Source organism: Lepidochelys kempii, chromosome 9 (assembly GCF_965140265.1).
Source record: "Lepidochelys kempii isolate rLepKem1 chromosome 9, rLepKem1.hap2, whole genome shotgun sequence".
NCBI lineage: Eukaryota > Metazoa > Chordata > Testudines > Cheloniidae > Lepidochelys > Lepidochelys kempii.
Window position 1 is genome coordinate 91794543 of NC_133264.1, and position 18610 is coordinate 91813152.

At 40.2% G+C, this 18610-nt stretch overlaps 1 protein-coding gene across 6 annotated transcripts in view; it reads right to left on the reverse strand.

The window, feature by feature from the left end:
• The window catches only part of MTM1 (myotubularin 1), a 75739-nt gene that overhangs the window by 4864 nt on the left and 52265 nt on the right, over positions 1–18610 (reverse strand). For 5 of the 6 annotated variants that reach the window (XM_073358370.1, XM_073358368.1, XM_073358365.1 and 2 more), the window contains 7 exons: positions 18461–18610; positions 16436–16624; positions 10798–10983; positions 7781–7987; positions 3736–3828; positions 1655–1768; positions 1127–1303 (listed from right to left, as the gene is read on the reverse strand). In XM_073358370.1, coding sequence (XP_073214471.1) covers positions 1127–1303; positions 1655–1768; positions 3736–3828; positions 7781–7987; positions 10798–10983; positions 16436–16624; positions 18461–18610 — 1116 coding nt within the window. The remainder of the gene's footprint in view (positions 1–1126; positions 1304–1654; positions 1769–3735; positions 3829–7780; positions 7988–10797; positions 10984–16435; positions 16625–18460) is intronic. The other variant, XM_073358369.1, reaches the window with a different exon arrangement.

Sequence of the window (18610 nt, forward strand, 5' to 3'; positions counted from 1 at the left end):
TCAGATTTTTACAAATGTTTTTAACTAATAACTAAACAAAATTCTGAGCCTCTGTATATCAATTAAATACAATAGAACCTGTTACAAAAACCTTGGGAATGGAGGTTGTTCGTAACTCTGAAACATTCGTAACTGAACAAAACATTATGGTTGTTCTTTCAAAAGTTTATAACTGAAAAATGCTGCTTTTAACCATTTTAATTTAAATGAAACAAGCACAGAAACAGTTTCCTCACCTTGTCAATTTTTTATTTTTTTAAAACTTGACTTTTTTTTTTTTTTAAAGTAGTTTACATTTAATACAGCACTACTGCTACAACTGTATTTGCTTTATTTTTTGGTCTCTGTTGCTGCCTGGTTGCGTACTTGCGGTTCCAAATGAGGTGTGTGGTTGAACTGTCAGTTCGTACCTCTGAGGTTCTACTATACTAAAAATCTTGAAGGACTGAAGCACTCAGAGAATTCAGTAATAAACGTGATCTGTTTCTGGGTTCAACTCTGAACCAGGCCGGTAGTGATCAAAACAAGTTACACATCTAATGGCTACTCAGTCTAAAATAATTTTGGTGGCCTGAGCTGAAAGTCCTACCGAAAAAATACCCAGATTAAAAAAAAAAAAATCAATTACAATTGATGCCTCTTGCTGGGAATTTCAGCAGAGGAAAGGACTGAATGGGGAATGCTAATCTCTAATACAAATTTTCTCTACACAATGACAGGGCGGTATGGGTATCTTACTTCTAGTGTCTGTGCTCTACCTATTTTATGGATAGAAAAACTTTATTCTCCAGGTTTGTCAGTCACCGCTTTTCACAAGCATCAAATGCTCTTAAAAACTAAAAAAGGAAAGATTTTTAAAAAATAAAATTAAGTGGGAAAAGTAAGTTTTGGAAGGTATGTTGATGCATACCAGTGAAATAATCTTAATGTCCAAAAAAGAAGTCTGAGAGGTCAAGAAGAGCATAGTAATATTTCTTCTCTTCCTGACAGACATTAGTTGAAATGACTAAACAGAGAGCATAAATAATATTCTGTATAGTGTAAAAAAATAGTACAAGTCATAATTAAAGTGTATTGTATCTTTACGTTGAGAAGTATTTCATATAAGTTAGACAAGTTGACTTACTTGCTGCCGAATCCTTGGATTCCATCTAATGTAATAATTGACCCAAAGTTCCAAGTGACGCATACTGGCTACTGGATAGAGTGCTCGATTCAGTTCTTTAGTATAAAAAGGATTGGTGTGCTTTGCTTTTTCACTATTTATCAATGACCACAATGACAACGTTCTCTCAGTCACTTTCTGCAAAGAAAATGAAATGGTAAGGATTTTGAGTATTTGTACAGTATAAGAGTGCACACACTATGGTATCTTCAGTTACACTTTTCATATAGCATGGTTCTGTTCTAACTAAAAGTATCACATGTATAATCACTAAATGAAGAATATTCCACAAGCAGTGACAAACTCACAAAGTACCGTAAAGTCTGTATATTTTCTTTTAGATACACAAAAACAAGCTTGCTGTCTTGCAATTGTTCAAATAACAGTGCCATTTTTGCCACCTTGGCTATACACAACTTAATTTCTTTTTAAATTTAAGATCATATATATTCCTCATGCCACAGTCAAACAATCATCAGTTTTACCTACCTCTTTTTCTCTAACAGATTCACAGCTGTACAAGAAAGTACCAAATCGGCAGCTATACAAATGATCCAGAATTGTAATCAAGAATTGTTCATTGAATTCAAAAGCTGTTGGAAACTAGGCACAAAAAAGTTATTGTTAGAGATTTGTTTCTGTGTGCATGAGCGCACACACAGAAACAGTCTGATTGAACAGCTAGTTTAAAAGAAGTCCTTTAGGAAACCTGTTAAGTTTACCTAAAAATTAGGTTTCCTGCCACAAAACAACTACAAACATGATGGATTAAATGCTCAGATAACAGGTAAGATGTCAAAAGAAAAGGAGAACTTGTGGCACCTTAGAGACTAACAAGGTGCCAAAAGTCCTCCATTTCTTTTTGCGGATACAGACTAACACAGCTGCTACTCTGAAACAGGTAAGAATGTAGGAGTGTTGACATCTTATCAATGAATACATTAGCATATGTCCTGTCAGATCAACAATGTTGCTTTACATTTCTAAGCTCAGAGATATAAAGCTGGTTCTGCCACTCCAAAGATAGATGAAGTCTCATCTTGCCTAACAAGAGGCTGGTTTCCTTGTTAATCAGGAACTTTTTCATTTTTGTCCCCAAAAGATTCAGACTAACTACATGCAGGAATTAGGAGTTGATAAAGGTATGGGGCCACTGCAATTAAGCAGAAAGCTGTTGACTTTTCTGTGACAGATTTAGCTTAATATTGGAAAAGGATTTGTTTATCCAAACAAAATGCAAGGAGGGGCTTACAGTGGGCAAAAGTAAACTGTAGTACTTAGTTGGCTGCACAGTATTATTACACTAAGTGAACTTGTACATTTCTTGAGATATCTCAAGTGGGGACAATAAGCTTCTATAAACAGAATAAGCTGTGAAAGGGTATAGTTGGAAGACTGCGATCCACAAGATAAGTTTTAACAGAAATTCAAGGCAAAAGTTCTGTCTCCATAATGTTAGCTAAATTTTTATGAATAATTAGCTCACTGGCAGAAACATAATTCTTCAAAGTCAGTGAAATACAGTTCTTCAGTAACGATACCATGAAGAAAGAAAAGGAGTACTTGTGGCACCTTTACTCTGATCCATGAAAGATTGCTAACTCAACTGCATCAAGATTAGACAGCCAAAATGATCACATTTAAACTAGTAATAGAAAACTCAGAGGCCTAGCGAACTAGTGACTCTGCTTTGCACGGACACACAGGGGGGAACTAATATTTGATTTCCAGTTCTTGATTCTCATACCTGACCTACATGGGCTAGGTATGCTATAATGACAATATAGCTATATAATATGCTATAAGGATAATATTTGTTACTTAATACGAACAGTCTGTTAAGTTTATGAGGTAAAACTGAGTAGCCCCAAGCATTCTTTTCAAGCTTCAATAGGAAGAAGCAATGTCACAGTATCTTCAGGGCAAGGTGTTAGAATAGGATTACAAAAGCGGGACGGAGAAACAATCTCAATCTCAGTGCTCTGAAAATGCGGGAAGGGACTGTGAAATAACCTATAGCAGTTTGATAGACCTAGTTTGACGCTCAAAGACAAAGTTTGCATGAGGGAATTGTGTTTCCAGGAACAGTTTTTGGAATGATGAAATAAAAACAAAATTATCCATAATACATTAATTCTAGCTCCTGTAATTATATGCAACAGTGTTACACTATTAAATAGATGCTTTTATGAATGTTTGTAAGTTATGTCATAGTACAGTCCTTTAGACATGAAATATTGGTTAATGAGCAAAAGGACTGGACATAAAGCCAGCACATTTTCTACTCAGAAATAGGTGGACTTCCAGCTTGGGAGGGAGGAGAGGGTTAACAAAAAAGAAAAAAGTAAATTTGTTACTTTCTACTACCTGGTCAGAGCAGCAAACTTACGTATACAGGGGTGGTTTGTTTGTTTTTGTTGTTGTGGGGTTTTGGGGGGAAATGGGGGGCGGAAGGGGCAGTATTTTTATTTATTTATTTATTTTGGAGAATTCACTCTTAATTCAAGGATAATTTTAAAATATTGCTATTTGCTGGATAACACCATCTTTTGGATATGGCTAGAGCTTACCTGCTTAGACATTTGCCACACACAATCAATGAACTGGAGAAAGATAGGTGATCTATCAGCATCAGCATGATTTTTATCACCATGGCCTATTCTCTGAAATGAAACAAAGCAAGTTAGACATTACTCACAACTGGTTTTGATATATATCTGATATCTATTTTGGTGTGAGACATGCTTCATAAATGCCAAGAGAGGTATGAAAAACACATTTGAGCTACAATACTACAATGAGGGGGTTAATACTCTATTGTCCACCCTCCTGACTTTAGCAATATCATTTTACATATTAACATTATTTTAGACCACTTAAAGATTTGAAAGGTTCTGCAGTGCAGATAACTTCTGCTGGAATCAATGGGAGTTTCTTGCTTACGGGTTGCAAGATTTAGTATTGAAATCAACCCTCCAAAGCATGGGCGTCTTCAGCACCCTGAATCCTGTACATAAAGGACTATGCAAAACATGACCAAGGTGGCAAGAACTTGCACTAGTTCTTTATCTTCATTTAAGTTTGAAGCTATGCAACATCTTTGCTCCCTAATACTTACCCAGCTCAATCATTTACGCTAATTCATGCTACTGTTGCCATTCCAAATCCTGAGTTTCTTTTGAACATCCTGTAAATGTATGGAATCAATTTCTACCAACATTTTCTCAGAGATGGAAATCAAGTTTATGCTCCTTTGTCCTTCCCCTTCATGTTCTCTCAGAGAGTAAGTAGCAGCTGTTGTATAGTGCAGGAGTCGGCAACCTTTCAGAAGTGGTGTGCCGAGTCTTCATTTATTCACTTTAATTTAAGGTTCCGCATGCCAGTAATATATTTTAACGTTTTTTAGAAGGTCTCTCTCTATAAGTCTATACATTATATAACTAAACTATTATCATATGTAAAGTAAACAAGGTTTTCAAAATGTTTAAGAAGCTTCATTTAAAATTAAATTAAAATGCTGATCTTACGCCACCAGCCCGCTCAGCCTGCTGCTAGCCTGGGGTTCCGTTTACCTAGGCCGGCAGCGGGCTGAGCTGGGCCTGCAGTCGGGACCCCGGCTGCGAAGGGGCCGGCAGCCAGAAGCCCAGACTGGCAGTGGGCTGAGCGGGGCCAGCAGCCGGGACCCCAGACTGGCAGTGGGCTAAGCGGCTCAGCCCGCTACCGGTCTGGGGTTCCATCCACCAGCTCCTGCCAGCCAGGGTCCCGGCTGCCGGCCCCGCTCAGCCCGCTGCCGATCTGAGATCCCAGCCCTGCCCACATAGAGTGGGTTCCTGCCTTCTCCCTGGTTCTAGCCCATTCTCTTCCTCTCTCTCTGCACTGAGCTGAGGGTGGGAGTGACTGAGCACAGGGCTGGGGGTGAAGGAGCAGGCTGGGGGTTGGGGTGTAGGGTCAGGCCAGGAGCTAGAATGAGGGAGAGGACTCAGGGTTGGGGCAGGAGGTTTGAGTGTGGAGTGCTTACCTGGGCAGCTCCCATTTGATGCAAGGGGTGCAGGTGTGTGGGGGGGGGGGGTATAGGAGCTCCCGTTCGGTGCAAGAGGTGGAGGCGGTGCAAAAGTCAGGGCATGGGGAGGCTGGGTATGGGGGGGGGTGCAGGAGTCAGGGCATTGGGTGGGGGGGGGCTGGAGTCAGGGATGGTGTCATGGGCGGTGCAGGGGTCAGGGCAGGAGGCTGGGGTGTGGGGGGTGCAGGGATCAGGGCCAGGGTGTCTGGTAGGGTGTAGGTGTCAGGGCAGAGGGCTGGGGGTGTGGGCTAGGGTCGTGGGGGTGCTTCCAGCCCACTGCCCAGAGCGGCTCATGGCAGGCGGCTGTAGGGGATATGCCCTGATTCCACCGCACGGCCCCATCCCCACCTCTCCTCCTCCTCCTCCCCAGAGCAGCAAGCGCGCTGCGGCTCTGCTTCTCCCCCTCCCTCACAAGGGCCATCACCTGAAAGGAGGAGGGGCAGGAATCCAGAACGCTGGGGGAAGAGCAGGCTGGGGCGGGCAGGATTTTTAATGGCATACTGCTGCCAGCCGGGGTCCCAGCCGCCGGCCCTGCTCAGCCCGCTGAGCGGGACCGGTGGCTGGGACCCAGCAGGCTGAAGCGTGCCATTAAAAATTGGCATGTGTGCCATATTCAAGAATCTTCCTTTTCTAAAATCTAGCAGTATATTTTTTTCTAATTTTCTAAAGATCTAAGCTGAAGCAATGTTTGTCCACTGTCAGATGATCCCTCAAAAAAGACAATTCAGTTGTGCTACTGTTTTACTATAACTGATGAACTAAACATCTACAGCATATCGTTAGCCTTGCTGATAAGAGTCTAAAGAATGTAACTTCTCGCACAGGGTAACTTTGGTAATAGAGTTTGTGCTGCCAGCAGGATGTGAAAACAGCTAGCAGAAGCCACCAGCAGTATCCCCAGTTAGAAGATGGGTTTACCTGAGAGTTAACTTGGACCACTACATCCAAAGTCTGCCTTTGTGGGGAAAGTTAGGTCCACTTTGTAGGGACTGATGAAGGTGTGATGTGAAGTGAAGAGTAGGTAGTGGCCCTGCAGATATCAGAGGAAATGGCCTCCTCTCTCTCTACTTAAGTAGCAGAAAGAAAGACTCTGGCAGAGCATCTTTTCACTGTGAGAGAAGGGGGTTTACCCTGCTGTCAATACAGGATTTCAGCCAGGAACTAATGGTGGCCTTAGAGGTTGGTAATCCTTGCACTGGACCATGAAAAGAGTCTGTCTTTTTGAATATCAGTCCTGTGCAAATAAAGCTTGATAGCTCCTCCCTTTATATCCTGAGAGTAGTATGTCTGTTTGAAAGGAGAGAAAGAGTTTAGGTAAAAGTTGGAGAAAACCATGTGGAGGTATATGATCGCTCTGGAAAAGTACTCCTGAAGCAAATGAAAAACTATCAATTTGTCTGAAAAGAAATGGAAGGTATTGGTGGCAAAGATTAATAACGAAGGAGGTTAGTTCAGGGGTTCTCAAACTGGGGGTCGGGACCCTTCAGGGGGTCGGAAGGTTATTACATTGAGGGGGGGGGTCGCAAGCTGTCAGCCGCCACCCCAAACCCCGGTTTGCCTCCAGCATTTATAGCGGTGTTAAATACACAAAAAAGTGTCTTTAATTTATAAGGGGAGTCACACTCAGAGGCTGGCTATGTGAAAGGGGTCACCAGTACAAAAGTTTGAGGACCATTGGCTTAGTTCTTCAAAACTACAAGATGGGGAAAGGGCAACTAAAAGCCAAATTCTGATTAAATCACAAGGTGCAACACATAGGGGCTTAAAGAGACAATGACACAAACTTGACAAGTCTTACTGAGAGATATTGGATCTGAAGATGAGTCATGTGGGAAAAGCCCTTGAGAAGCTTGTAAGTACAGAGGTGGGGCCTTAGGGATTCCCTCTCACCTCAAAAAGACTGTAGAAGGAGAGAGCTGGACTTGGTGTTATGGCATAACAGTGCTTGAGTCCTATGTTGAAACCTGTTATGACAAATTCTAGGACATGCTGGAAGAAGGTGGAACTCTCTCTCAGCATATTACCCAGAAAAGGTTGTCCAGCTTCTTCCATCTGTTTGTCTCATTATGAGCAGTCAGAGAAAAGCCAAGAAAAACTGCTGGAGTGAGAAAGCTGAATTTATGCTCCACGTTTCCAGTATTCTTTGCTCCGTCCTGGAGGCATATGGAAAGCTTTCACTATTCTTTGCCTCCTTACTGGTGCCCGCTAAATGGTACCATAACATTAACTGTTCTGCATTTCCAGCAGGATGCAAAAAAGGGAGACAAAGTAAATGAATTTTGAAAAAATGAAATAAATGCTATGGAATAGCTTCAAGTCTAGGTAAGACTGATCATTCTGCTCAGATTTATTTTTCTTCATCACTTTAGACAGACAGTAAAGAACAGATCAAAACTTGACATGTTGATCAACTGAAAAATTGAACACATTTATTAGAACTTTCATAGCACCAAAGTTTTAATACAAGCATCTAAAAATCTTCCTTGTTTTAGAATTTACAATATACATAAAAAACTTTAAAACAATTCCTTTCAATTATTTCCTCCAATTCTTACCGATGCAAATTTGTGTCCAAAGCTTATCCACTCCTTTTGTACCAGAACTTCAAAACCCACAATTGTTCTGTAGTAGCTGTCTAACATCAACATGGCTAGAGAAGTTAATTGTGCTGTTCGGTCCCAACCATCACTACAGTGCACCAATACTGAGCTCTTCCCTGAAGACACCTTGTCTGCCACTTGAATAGCTCCTGTCAAGACAAGCTGACAACGAGGTACAGATACCAGACAATTCAGAAGGTTAGATTTATCATTCCAGCAAAAATTATTGATTTCTTACAATTTTAATTAAAAGACTTGGGGAAGAACACCTGTGTGTGTGTTAAATTGATCAGATTTTTCTGGGAGTTCAGCAAGCAATTTGCCATTTCTACTGTAAAAAAAAAATGAAGACCCAAACTATACAAGATAGGGTTTACTAAGAAAAAGAGAACCAAACTCATCTCACAGCAACTTCTCAAAAATGGGAACGAAGATAGTGTCTTTACCATACTGAACAACATAAAAGCTTTTTAAAAATAGGATTACCACAAGAAGTACCTGTGTTAAAAATTACACATTTCATTTAGTTCCTTTTGAGTTAAAGATTTGAGACAGATGCTATTGGTAAAAATAAAGCCGGTTTTATCCTTTTCTGATGTTTATTTTTGCAACCATTCACTTAAAATTGAAATTCTAAGTAAACAGTAGTTACTACAGCAGGGCATACGTTATAAAAATGCAGAAATGTTAGGGGTACAAGCCCAAAAACCAACTGACAAAACATACTGCTAAAAACATTTTTATGATTAATCCATACCTTAAAAATATTTTATTTCAAGTACAAAGTGGAATGCACACAACTCATTTGCAAAGAAAATGAAGTTCAAAAATTCATGTAATAAACATTGCTAGACTAAAATTTGTATGTTTTGTAAATTGCAGTTTATTTAAACATGCAGTAAAATAGTTTAATTTTCTCTATGTTCATGTGCCATTGGAACTCAAGAATCCTTGTTTTACAGCACTCATTTATTAATATAATCTTAATCTTACGTTGTCTTGTACTTACTCAATTATTAATTACCTTCATCTTCTCCCACACAAAGCAAAGTATGTCAAGTATGACTGGAAAAAGGCTAATGTAGTGCCCATCTTTACAAAAGGAAAGAAGGAGGATCCTGGGAACTACAGGCCAGTCAGCCTCACCTCAGTTCCTGGAAAAATCATGAAGCAGGTCCTCAAGGAATCAATTCTGAAGCACTTAGAGGAGAGGAAAGTGATCAGGAACAGTCAGCATGGATTCACCAAGGGCAAGTCATGCCTGACTAATTGCCTTCTATGACGAGATAACTGGCTCTGTGGATGAAGGGAAAGCAGTGGACGTGTTGTTCCTTGACTTTAGCAAAGCTTTTGACATGGTCTCCCACAGTATTCTTGCCAGCAAGTTAAAGAAGTATGGGCTGGATGAATGGACTACAAGGTTGATAGAAAGCTGGCTAGATTGTCGGGCTCAACGGGTAGTGAACAAAGGCTCCATGTCTAATTGGCAGCCGGTATCAAGTGGAGTGCCCCAGCGGTCAGTCCTGGGGCCGGTTTTGTTCAATATCTTCATAAATGATCTGGAGGATGGTGTGGATTGCACTCTCAGCAAGTTTGCAGATGACACTAAACTGGGAGGAGTGGTAGATACGCTGGAGGGTAGGGATAGGATACAGAGGGACCTAGACAAATTGAAGGATTGGGCCAAAAGAAATCTGATGAGGTTCAACAAGGACAAGTGCAGAGTCCTGCACTTAGGATGGAAGAATCCAATGCACCGCTACAGACTAGGGACCAAATGGCTAGGCAGCAGTTCTGCAGAAAAGGACCTAGGGGTTACAGTGGACGAGAAGTTGGATATGAGTCAACAATGTGCCCTTGTTGCCAAGAAGGCCAATGGCATTTTGGGATGTACAAGTAGGGGCATTGCCAGCAGATCGAGATACGTGATCGTTCCCCTCTATTCAACACTGGTGAGGCCTCATCTGAAGTACTGTGTCCAGTTTTGGGCCCCACACTACAAGAAAGATGTGGAAAAATTGCAAAGAGTCCAGCGGAGGGCAACAAAAATGATTAGGGGACTGGAACACATGACTTATGAGGAGAGGCTGAGGGAACTGGGGATGTTTAGTCTTCAGAAGAGAAGAATGAGGGGGAATTTGATAGCTGCTTTCAACTACCTGAAAGGGGGCTCCAAAGAGGATGGCTCTAGACTGTTCTCAGTGGTAGCAGATGACAGAACAAGGAGTAATGGTCTCAAGTTGCAGTGGGGGAGATTTAGGTTGGATATTAGGAAAAACTTTTTCACTAGGAGGGTGCTGAAACACTGGAAAGCGTTACCTAGGGAGGTGGTGGAATCTCCTTCCCTAAAAGTTTTTAAAGTCAGGCTTGACAAAGCCCTGGCTGGGATGATTTAGTCAGGGATCGGTTCTGCTTTGAGCAGGGGGTTGGACTAGATGACCTCCTGAGGTCCCTTCCAACCCTGATATTCTATGATTCTATGATTCAATATTTAAAATGATAAATGTCTCTTACTGTTGGCTAAATAGGGATATTAGCATGATATATTCTTAAGACTAGTACAATCTAGACAGAGCTATTGGATATTAACACATCTATACATGAATAATTTTACAGCCTGACTAATCAAAAGGTAACCCACTTTGTGTAGAGTAGATAAATGCTGCCTCTTTTTAAAAATTCTTTTGGAAAACAGCATCTGTAATAAAGACAGCAAGTCTGATATTTGCAGAAGTCCTACCTTACCGGCCAACCCTTTATATAGTTTCCAACAAGCAAAACAGCAAGACATTTTCAAGGTCACCCAATTCCAGAACAGCAGTAACTACAATTCTTCAGTAATCACACAAATTACAAAGCAAACTAATGTAGTTTTTATTTTACAAAAAGAAAAAAAGTCAAGTGAAAAAGTCTTATGTAAAACAAGTGAAAATACGATCCCTATAGAATATTATTTTGCGCTCGAAACTCACCTTGATATGTTCTAACCAGTGAGTTGATTCCAAACTAGAGAGCCAGTGCGATTCTTCTACATTAGGATAAACAATGTCCTTCAACTTTTTTAAAGATTCCCTCATGACATGAATATTATGAATATCTAGGAAGAAGAGTTCTGCATTGGGATATGCATCATCGCCTTCATATCCTCCCCCAGTGGCCTAAAAACCAAAAACAGATTTGAAATCTACTTTTAGTTGTCATTTAAACTCTGCTGAAATACTTTAAGATTGAGAGGATTAAACCTTCCTTAGGATACCCTGCCACATTACCAAGTCAATTATTTATGAGGAAGTCCACCTATATAGCCCAACTATAGTAGGCAAGCCCTATTTTTATATTATATTTAATAATTATTCATTATATTTTTAGAAAGCTTTTTCCCCTCAATACAAATTACATAATAAAGAAAATAGTAGAAAATGCAAATCCAAGGTAGCTCGCTTTGTGCATGGGTATGGCCCAATAAATGTTTTTTGGTAAATGGTCTAACAAAGTTCAAATCTGTCCATTAATCTAGTTCTCTTTCTGGAACCCTCATGAGTTGCTGTTGCTGCCGCCTTGTCTTAGATAAACATATCAGGCCATGAAGTTAGAGAATGATTTTGGCAACTCTTACAGGGTCCTTTGTAAGGGCTTGATCCAGGTGTCAAATCTGAAGAGCATCACTTTCCTTATTACATTCAGAAGCGTAATCTTCCTACAATCTTCCTTAGTGTACCAAAGTCTGCATGCTCCTTCGAGCAAGGCTCCAAAAAGGAGAGTTATTTACTAAAGTAAATAGGAATTACTGGCCATACAAGCTTCCTCACACATTTCACCCTCCTACCATCATCAAATGCTTCCACTTCTTCCATCACCTTTATGCATCTTTCAAAACAAGACAATCATTTCAGCTTTGATTTGGTTTTCGAGTTCCTGAACAGACCTGAACACTGATGATATTCAGGTTCTTTATTTTCATGAGTGCCAAAATTAAGAAGTGAAACAAAACAGTTATAATAATGTTGGCTGAAAGAGCTAAATTTTGTGAAGGTGAGTCCCATAATCCATGGACTGGATTGAACTAGCCAGACAAGCAAAAATGGAACAAGCACTACATCAGATAGGATCCAGGCTGCTTTGAGGACAAACGGTTATACCCCTAGACTCTATATATACACACATAAGTAATGGTGGTAAATAGCCTTCCCTTGACCAGACACCAACTACCTTAAACACAGGTAATTTTTATTAAGACATCCTGCTGTCTAACCATGTTGGTTTGTTTGTTTTAATTCCTGAGTGTTATTTTTACTAGCTAAACAAATTTATGATTTAAGTATGGAGGAAACGGATTTAAATTAAGTGGAGCTCAGATGGACTAGAAGATAAAAATTAAAATATAAGGTACATTCCACAAAGCAGCAATATCTCAATCTTCTGATTGTACTTAGCACACTGGATCATCAATGGCAGAAATGCAATGAGGAATTATTTATTCACTACATTTCTATATTAACTAGACAGGAGTTTAATCAAGAGGAAATGACAGTTTTTTCCTGTTTCCATATTACAAACTTTAATTAATGAAAGCACAGGTTTACCCACATTAGCACCAAGAGTCTCAAAGCTTGCTATATTTCAGTGTCCTGTTTATTTGCTCCTAGAATGAATAAAGTTTAAATAATAAAATTCTCTATCACAGGGGAGGCCAAACTTACTGGCCCTCTGAGCCGCATACGACAATCTTCAAAAGTTTGAGAGCTGGGGCACGCCTGTCGGGAGCCAGGGCTTGGGGCTTCAGCTGAAGCTCCAAGAGTCCCCTCCCCACTGGACAGAAACTCCTACCCCACCACCCTACTGCAAGGCAGAGGTCCTGGGCTCCCAGTCTGGTAGGCGGAGAGGGGGGCGGGGCTCATGAGTCACAGTAAAAGAGCCACATGTTGCTCACAAGCTACAGTTTGGCCACCCCTGCTCTATAGCTTGACCAATAATTTTGACAGACAGAATTCACTGAGTGATCACCATCAGCTTTACTTTAAGTGAGTTTTCTAAGAGCAAATTTTCTGTTTCTTGCATAACACATTTTAAGATTCTTACTAAAAAGTCACTGCTATGGCTGCTCTCTCAGAAGTTCCATGGCAAAGCAGTTGCAGAGGCCGATTCCTGCTTGCTGTAAGGAAAGAGAAAAATACACTGCCCCTACAAGTCATGCTAAGAGACTAGGCTTTTCAAGCGGTCTGAAATCACATTTCCCACCAGTAAAAATTCAACCCAACCCTCTAAACTATAGTGAAGAATGAGTACATGTGTAGTCCACTACCATTGCCACAGGATGGGGCTTTCTCAATGTGTCAGAGCAGTCATCCTGCCCCTAAAATGAAAGGTGTTTATATAATTTAGTCCCTTTTATTAGGTTTTATCCATCCTGGAGTAAGGAACGATTGTTACTTCAGCTCTAGGGCTTCAATAATTCCTACTGGCTGTGTGGTCTTTGGGTGTGGATGAAAAACGGCATTCAAAGCCCAGGGAGTAAGCCCAAAATCTTGTTTACATAAGAGTTATCCAAGGCAAATCCAAAACTCTCCATTTTGCAGCTTCTTCTTCATTCTGACCTTACTCTACAGGCCAACCCTTTGCAGTGTATAGGTCAATATCCCTCAAACCCAGCAAATGCACCCTTCCACTGCTTCTACAGCTTAGAAGATTGAAAATACTTTTACTCAAGGGGGAATTCTGCACCACTGCGTGCACAAAGAATTCATGTCCCCGTAGATTTTTTTTTTCACAGCAGAAAATACATTCTGACAGCGAGGCGCTGCAGTTACACCTTTCGCCCACCAGGGGCTGCTGTGGTACCAGAACAAAGGGCAGCCAGCTCACTAGTCATAACAGTCAACAGCAGATAGGGAGGAAAGGCTGCGTTCCTCACAGTGCCCTGCCCAGGGTGCCAGGTGAGGAGGCACAGGATATGGGGGGTTGGGAGGAGACAGACAGAGGGTGGCACATGGAGATGCTGGGGGGTTACACAGACTGGGATTCATAGAATCAAAGGACTGGAAGGGAGCTTGAGAGGTCTAGTCCAATTCCCTGCGCTCAAGGCAGGACTAAGTATTATCTTAGACCACCCCTGACAGGTGTTTGTCTAACCTGCTCTTAAAAATCTCCAATGATGGAGATTCCACAACCTCCTTAGGCAATTTATTCTAGTGCTTAACCACCCTGACAGGAAATTTTTCCTAATGTCCAACCTAAACTGCCTGTGTTGCAATTTACGCCCATTGCTTCTTGTTTTATCCTCAGAGGTTAAAAAGAACAATTTTTCTCCCTCCTCCTTGTAACAACCTTTTATGCACTCAAAAACTATTGTGTCCCCCCCCCTCCCCAATCTTCTCTTCTCCAGACTAAACAAACCAAATTTTTTTAATCTTCCCTCATAGGTCATGTTTTCTAGACCGTTAATCATTTTTGTTGCTCTTCTCTGGACTTTCTCCAATTTATCCACATCTTTCCTGAAATGTGGCGCCCAGAACCAGACACAATACTCCAGTTAAGGCCTAATCAGCATGGAGAAGAGCAGAAGAATTACTTCTTTTATCTTGCTTATAACACTCCTGCTAATACATCCCAGAATCATATTTGGGTTTTTTTTGTTTTTTTTTTTGGCGCAACAGTGTTACACTGTTGACTCATATTTAGCTTGTGATCCACTATTAGACCCAGGTCCCTGTACGCAGTACTCGTTCCCAGTTTGTATGTGTACAACTGATTGTTCTTTCCTAAGTGGAGTATTTTGCATTTGTCCTTATGGAATTTCATCCTATTTACCCCTCAGACCATTTCTATAGTTTGTCCAGATCATTTTGAATTTTAATCCTGTCTTCCAAAGCACTTGCAACCTCTCCCAGCTTGGTACCATCCACAAACTTTATGTGTACTCTCTCTGCCATTATCCAAATAATTGATAAAGATATTGAACAAAACCGGACCCAGAACTGATCCCTGCAAGATCCCATTTGATATACCCTTCCAGCTTGACTGTGAACCACTGAAAACTACTCTCTGGGAACCGTTTTCCAATCAGTTATGCACCCACCTTATAGTAGCTCCATTTAGGTTGTATTATATTCAGAAGGGCTTGGGGGAGGGGGGCAGGGGGAAAAGGAGGAGAAGAGAGACTGGGGTGGGGGGGTTGAATGGAAGTGGGGGTGCAGGGCCACATGGGGTGGGGGAGTGAGCAGGGATACATGGAGATGGGGTGGTTGAGTGGGGGTGCAGGGACACATGGGGACAGGGGCAAATGTGCCTGACTGAATGGGAAAGGCTATGGGTCAGCCAGAGTCTCCATGGGTGAGGCCCCCCAACAACCTAAAAATCTCTCCCCAATCCCCCTGAAACTCCCCAAAAACTGTTCCATACTTCTCCCACCCACATCCCACAACACTGCAGGTTCACGCCCAGGCTCCTTCCCAGCAATTACTTCCCTCTCCCTCAGCTCCTCCATTACTCTGATTCCCCCAAGCCTTTGCACTGCTTCTGAGGCATGCTGGAAATATGCTTCTGTATTGTAGTTTAAATTATTACTCAAAGCTATGTATTAATATGCCTAGTAAGTAATCTATTTGTCAAAAAACACTTCCTGAATGATTTTTGTTGTCTGTATTGTTACAGACATACTTGTTGATAGAGGTTTTGAAATAAATTACCAAAATAATTGAAACTGGCAAGATTATATTGTGTTATTTTGACAAATAAAATAAGCAGAACTTTAAAATATTGTGCACAGAATTTATTTTTTCGTGCAGAATTCCCCCAGGAGCAATAAGTAGGATTGATAACTCCTACCTAGCAAAAAAATGTTTTAAAAGAACCATCAGACGACAAAATATTTAGAACTTTTTTCTAAAAAGCTGAAAAGCTGTACAGGAAAGTTACAATAAAAGAAATGTGTGTGTATAAGATTTGGCCATAATCCATCTTTGAATTAAGTCCAAAAAAATTTAAATCATTTTTGTAAGAAATGGCATTCCTTCCACAAGGAAAACCACAAGAGGATTACATGCTGTAACAAAGAGATAATGTTTTGGTCACCCACTAAAATTAAGTGTGCAGTGTAAAATGTTATTTGGGAACTAAAATGCAGCCAGTTGAACCAAAGCCTTAAAAACACAACCAATCAGATTAAAATCTAGCTAAACTGTCTGTGATAAAGTACATTCCATACACTTCAGAGAAAAAATTAAAGCCATATTTCTTTTTTAATAAGCTATTCCATATTCCCAGCAAGTGGCCTGCAAAAGTTATTTTGTTTGTTATTTATGTTTTTGAGTTACAGCAGTGCAAAAACATCTTGCAGAATTCATTTTTTATCCCACCTTTAGAACTCTGAAGCAGCCCAACAAATATATTATACATATTTGCTACAGGCTTCCAAGTTCCTCCACTTCTGAGAGGACTGTAATGTAGTGTGTTACTACTCGTATTTTGATGGCGTTTTATTTTAAACTACCAACAGTTAAAAAAAAAGAAGAAGAAGAAAAAAAAGCAACTGTAAAAATCTTACAGTTAGAAACAGCAAACTTATGACACAATAGCTTTTTCAGAAACAGGATTTTTAAAACATCTACTTACCTTGTTAGCTACTGCATTTACACTGGGTCTTGCATCATAGATAGTCAGTTTTGAGATCTGTCCATTAGCATCCCTGATAATATCAAGATACCTTTCGTCATCTTTATTCCTTTTCCCACTCATACCAACAAGAGGCTGACTGGAGCGCATAACAACAGCTTGGTTCTCTGGATGAATCCATGACAGCACCTAGCCACATGCCAAAAAGCGTTATCAAGCAACGTACTCTTTGGGAATCACAGCTTAAAGCATCAAAGTTATGTTCTTTATAAAGTTAATGGGAAGTCTAAAATATTTAGACCTCGCTAAATTGGAAGAAATTGAAAAGGTAAGCGTATGTTTTGTCTTAAGTTAGAGTTATTGGCTACTATTTCTAGTAAAAGATCATTGCACAAGAACTACTGGCATGTAAAAAGTTTATTCTCCTCTTGTGTATGTAACTCCTATTTAGGTCTCCTGAAATTGTATGCACATATACAAGGTCAAGTGTATTCTGTAACTTCAGAATTCATCTCCTTAATCTCATCTTTTGTTAAATTCTAATGGCTGGGTAAATAATTTTGAAAATGCAAACTGAGCATAAACTAATGCAAAAATGCCTGCCTGAATCAGCAAAGAGGCTGCAACAATAATTCAGAGGTGTGAACAGATTCCATACATTTCAGTTAGAGTTCCCACGATTCTGCAACTGCGTAGTCTAGCATTTTTCCATCATGTCACATAATTCAGCATTTTTGCTCCATCCAGGTGCCTGAAATTTTGTTTTCTCTCCCTGCAGCTGCCTCTTGCTTTCCAGATCTCCCGACAATGGGAAGTTAATTTGAGTACAGTTTGTTTTCTCTCCCTTCACTGTTCCACTAAATCAGAGAATGGAAGGGAAAAAAAACAAGACAGCCCAGCTTCCTAGTCTATGAGAACAAAGTCTGAGGAACCAGTGAGATGAGCCTCTGAAACTGGCTACAATTTATCCATTGTCCTTGCACACAGAACAGGAAGAAGAGTCTGAGCATGTTGACAATACTGTGAGAACATGGGGGCGGAGCCAGGCCACCTTGTGAGCATCCTCAAAAGTAATCACTGTTGAAAATAATCCTCAATGAAGATTACATCAACGAGCCATAGTTGTCAATGTTTGTGTGGGGATGGGAATGAATGGTTATTTTATGGTGATAGAATAAGTTCATGCTGCACAAGAATTTGATCCCATTGTGCAGGCATATACAGAACCTAGCAAGATTTAGATGAGATTAGCCTGGTTACAAAAAGAACTAACCGTAAATCCATTAGATAACCTTAATCACGTCACTAGATTTGATCTAGCACATTTTTTTTACATGATCATATGAGTGCGCCTTTAACAAAGAGTGAAAGTAAAAACAAAAAACAAACCAAAATCAGTCAAAATGGTTTAAACAGAACTAGAATTTTTAGTTTTTATATTTGGCTGCAATTTGTTACTCTGTGGTTTCTATTCTAAAGTTAAAGAAGTTCTTCTAGGACTACCTAAAATGTATTTTAATTGTCTAAGTTAAAAATATTTCTTCCAAGCTATTAAAAAAAATAAATAAATAGCTGGCAACTCAGTAAAAGGATACTATGTAGGAGGTCTGGCTCTATGAATGACCTTCAGATTTGTGTTAGACTGCCAGGTGGTTTGCATGCATATGAGAAGGATAACATTTATCATCAATTCTTAAGTGCATCCAACAATAGTCAGCCCACAAAGTAGTACAGATGGTGGCCTGAGGCTTAGGCTCTGTCAACAAAAGGGAATGTGCAACAGTGGCAGTTATTGCTAGGAAAGGGAAATGAGAAGAGCAAAATGGGGATTGGAGATATTTTTGTAGGGGAACCAGAAACAGGACTTGGCAGTCTCAGTAGTTTAAAGCAGTAAAATCAATTTAAGTTACTTGGCTGCAACATAAAAAAAAACCCTCATTTCTCAGGCCACAAGAGTCATATATTTGCATGTAAACGTCACAGTAATTACTCTTTAAGGCACATTCTATCACATACAGTACTTACTGGAATTCTATTTCGGGACCTAAAAGCAGCAACTTTCTTGAGATCATCATCTGTGGCATTATATGGGACTACCAAAAGTGATGGATATGTATCACATAGTCCATAATGTTCATTGATAAAAGTTACTCTCCACTGTTCATTGGGCAGTCC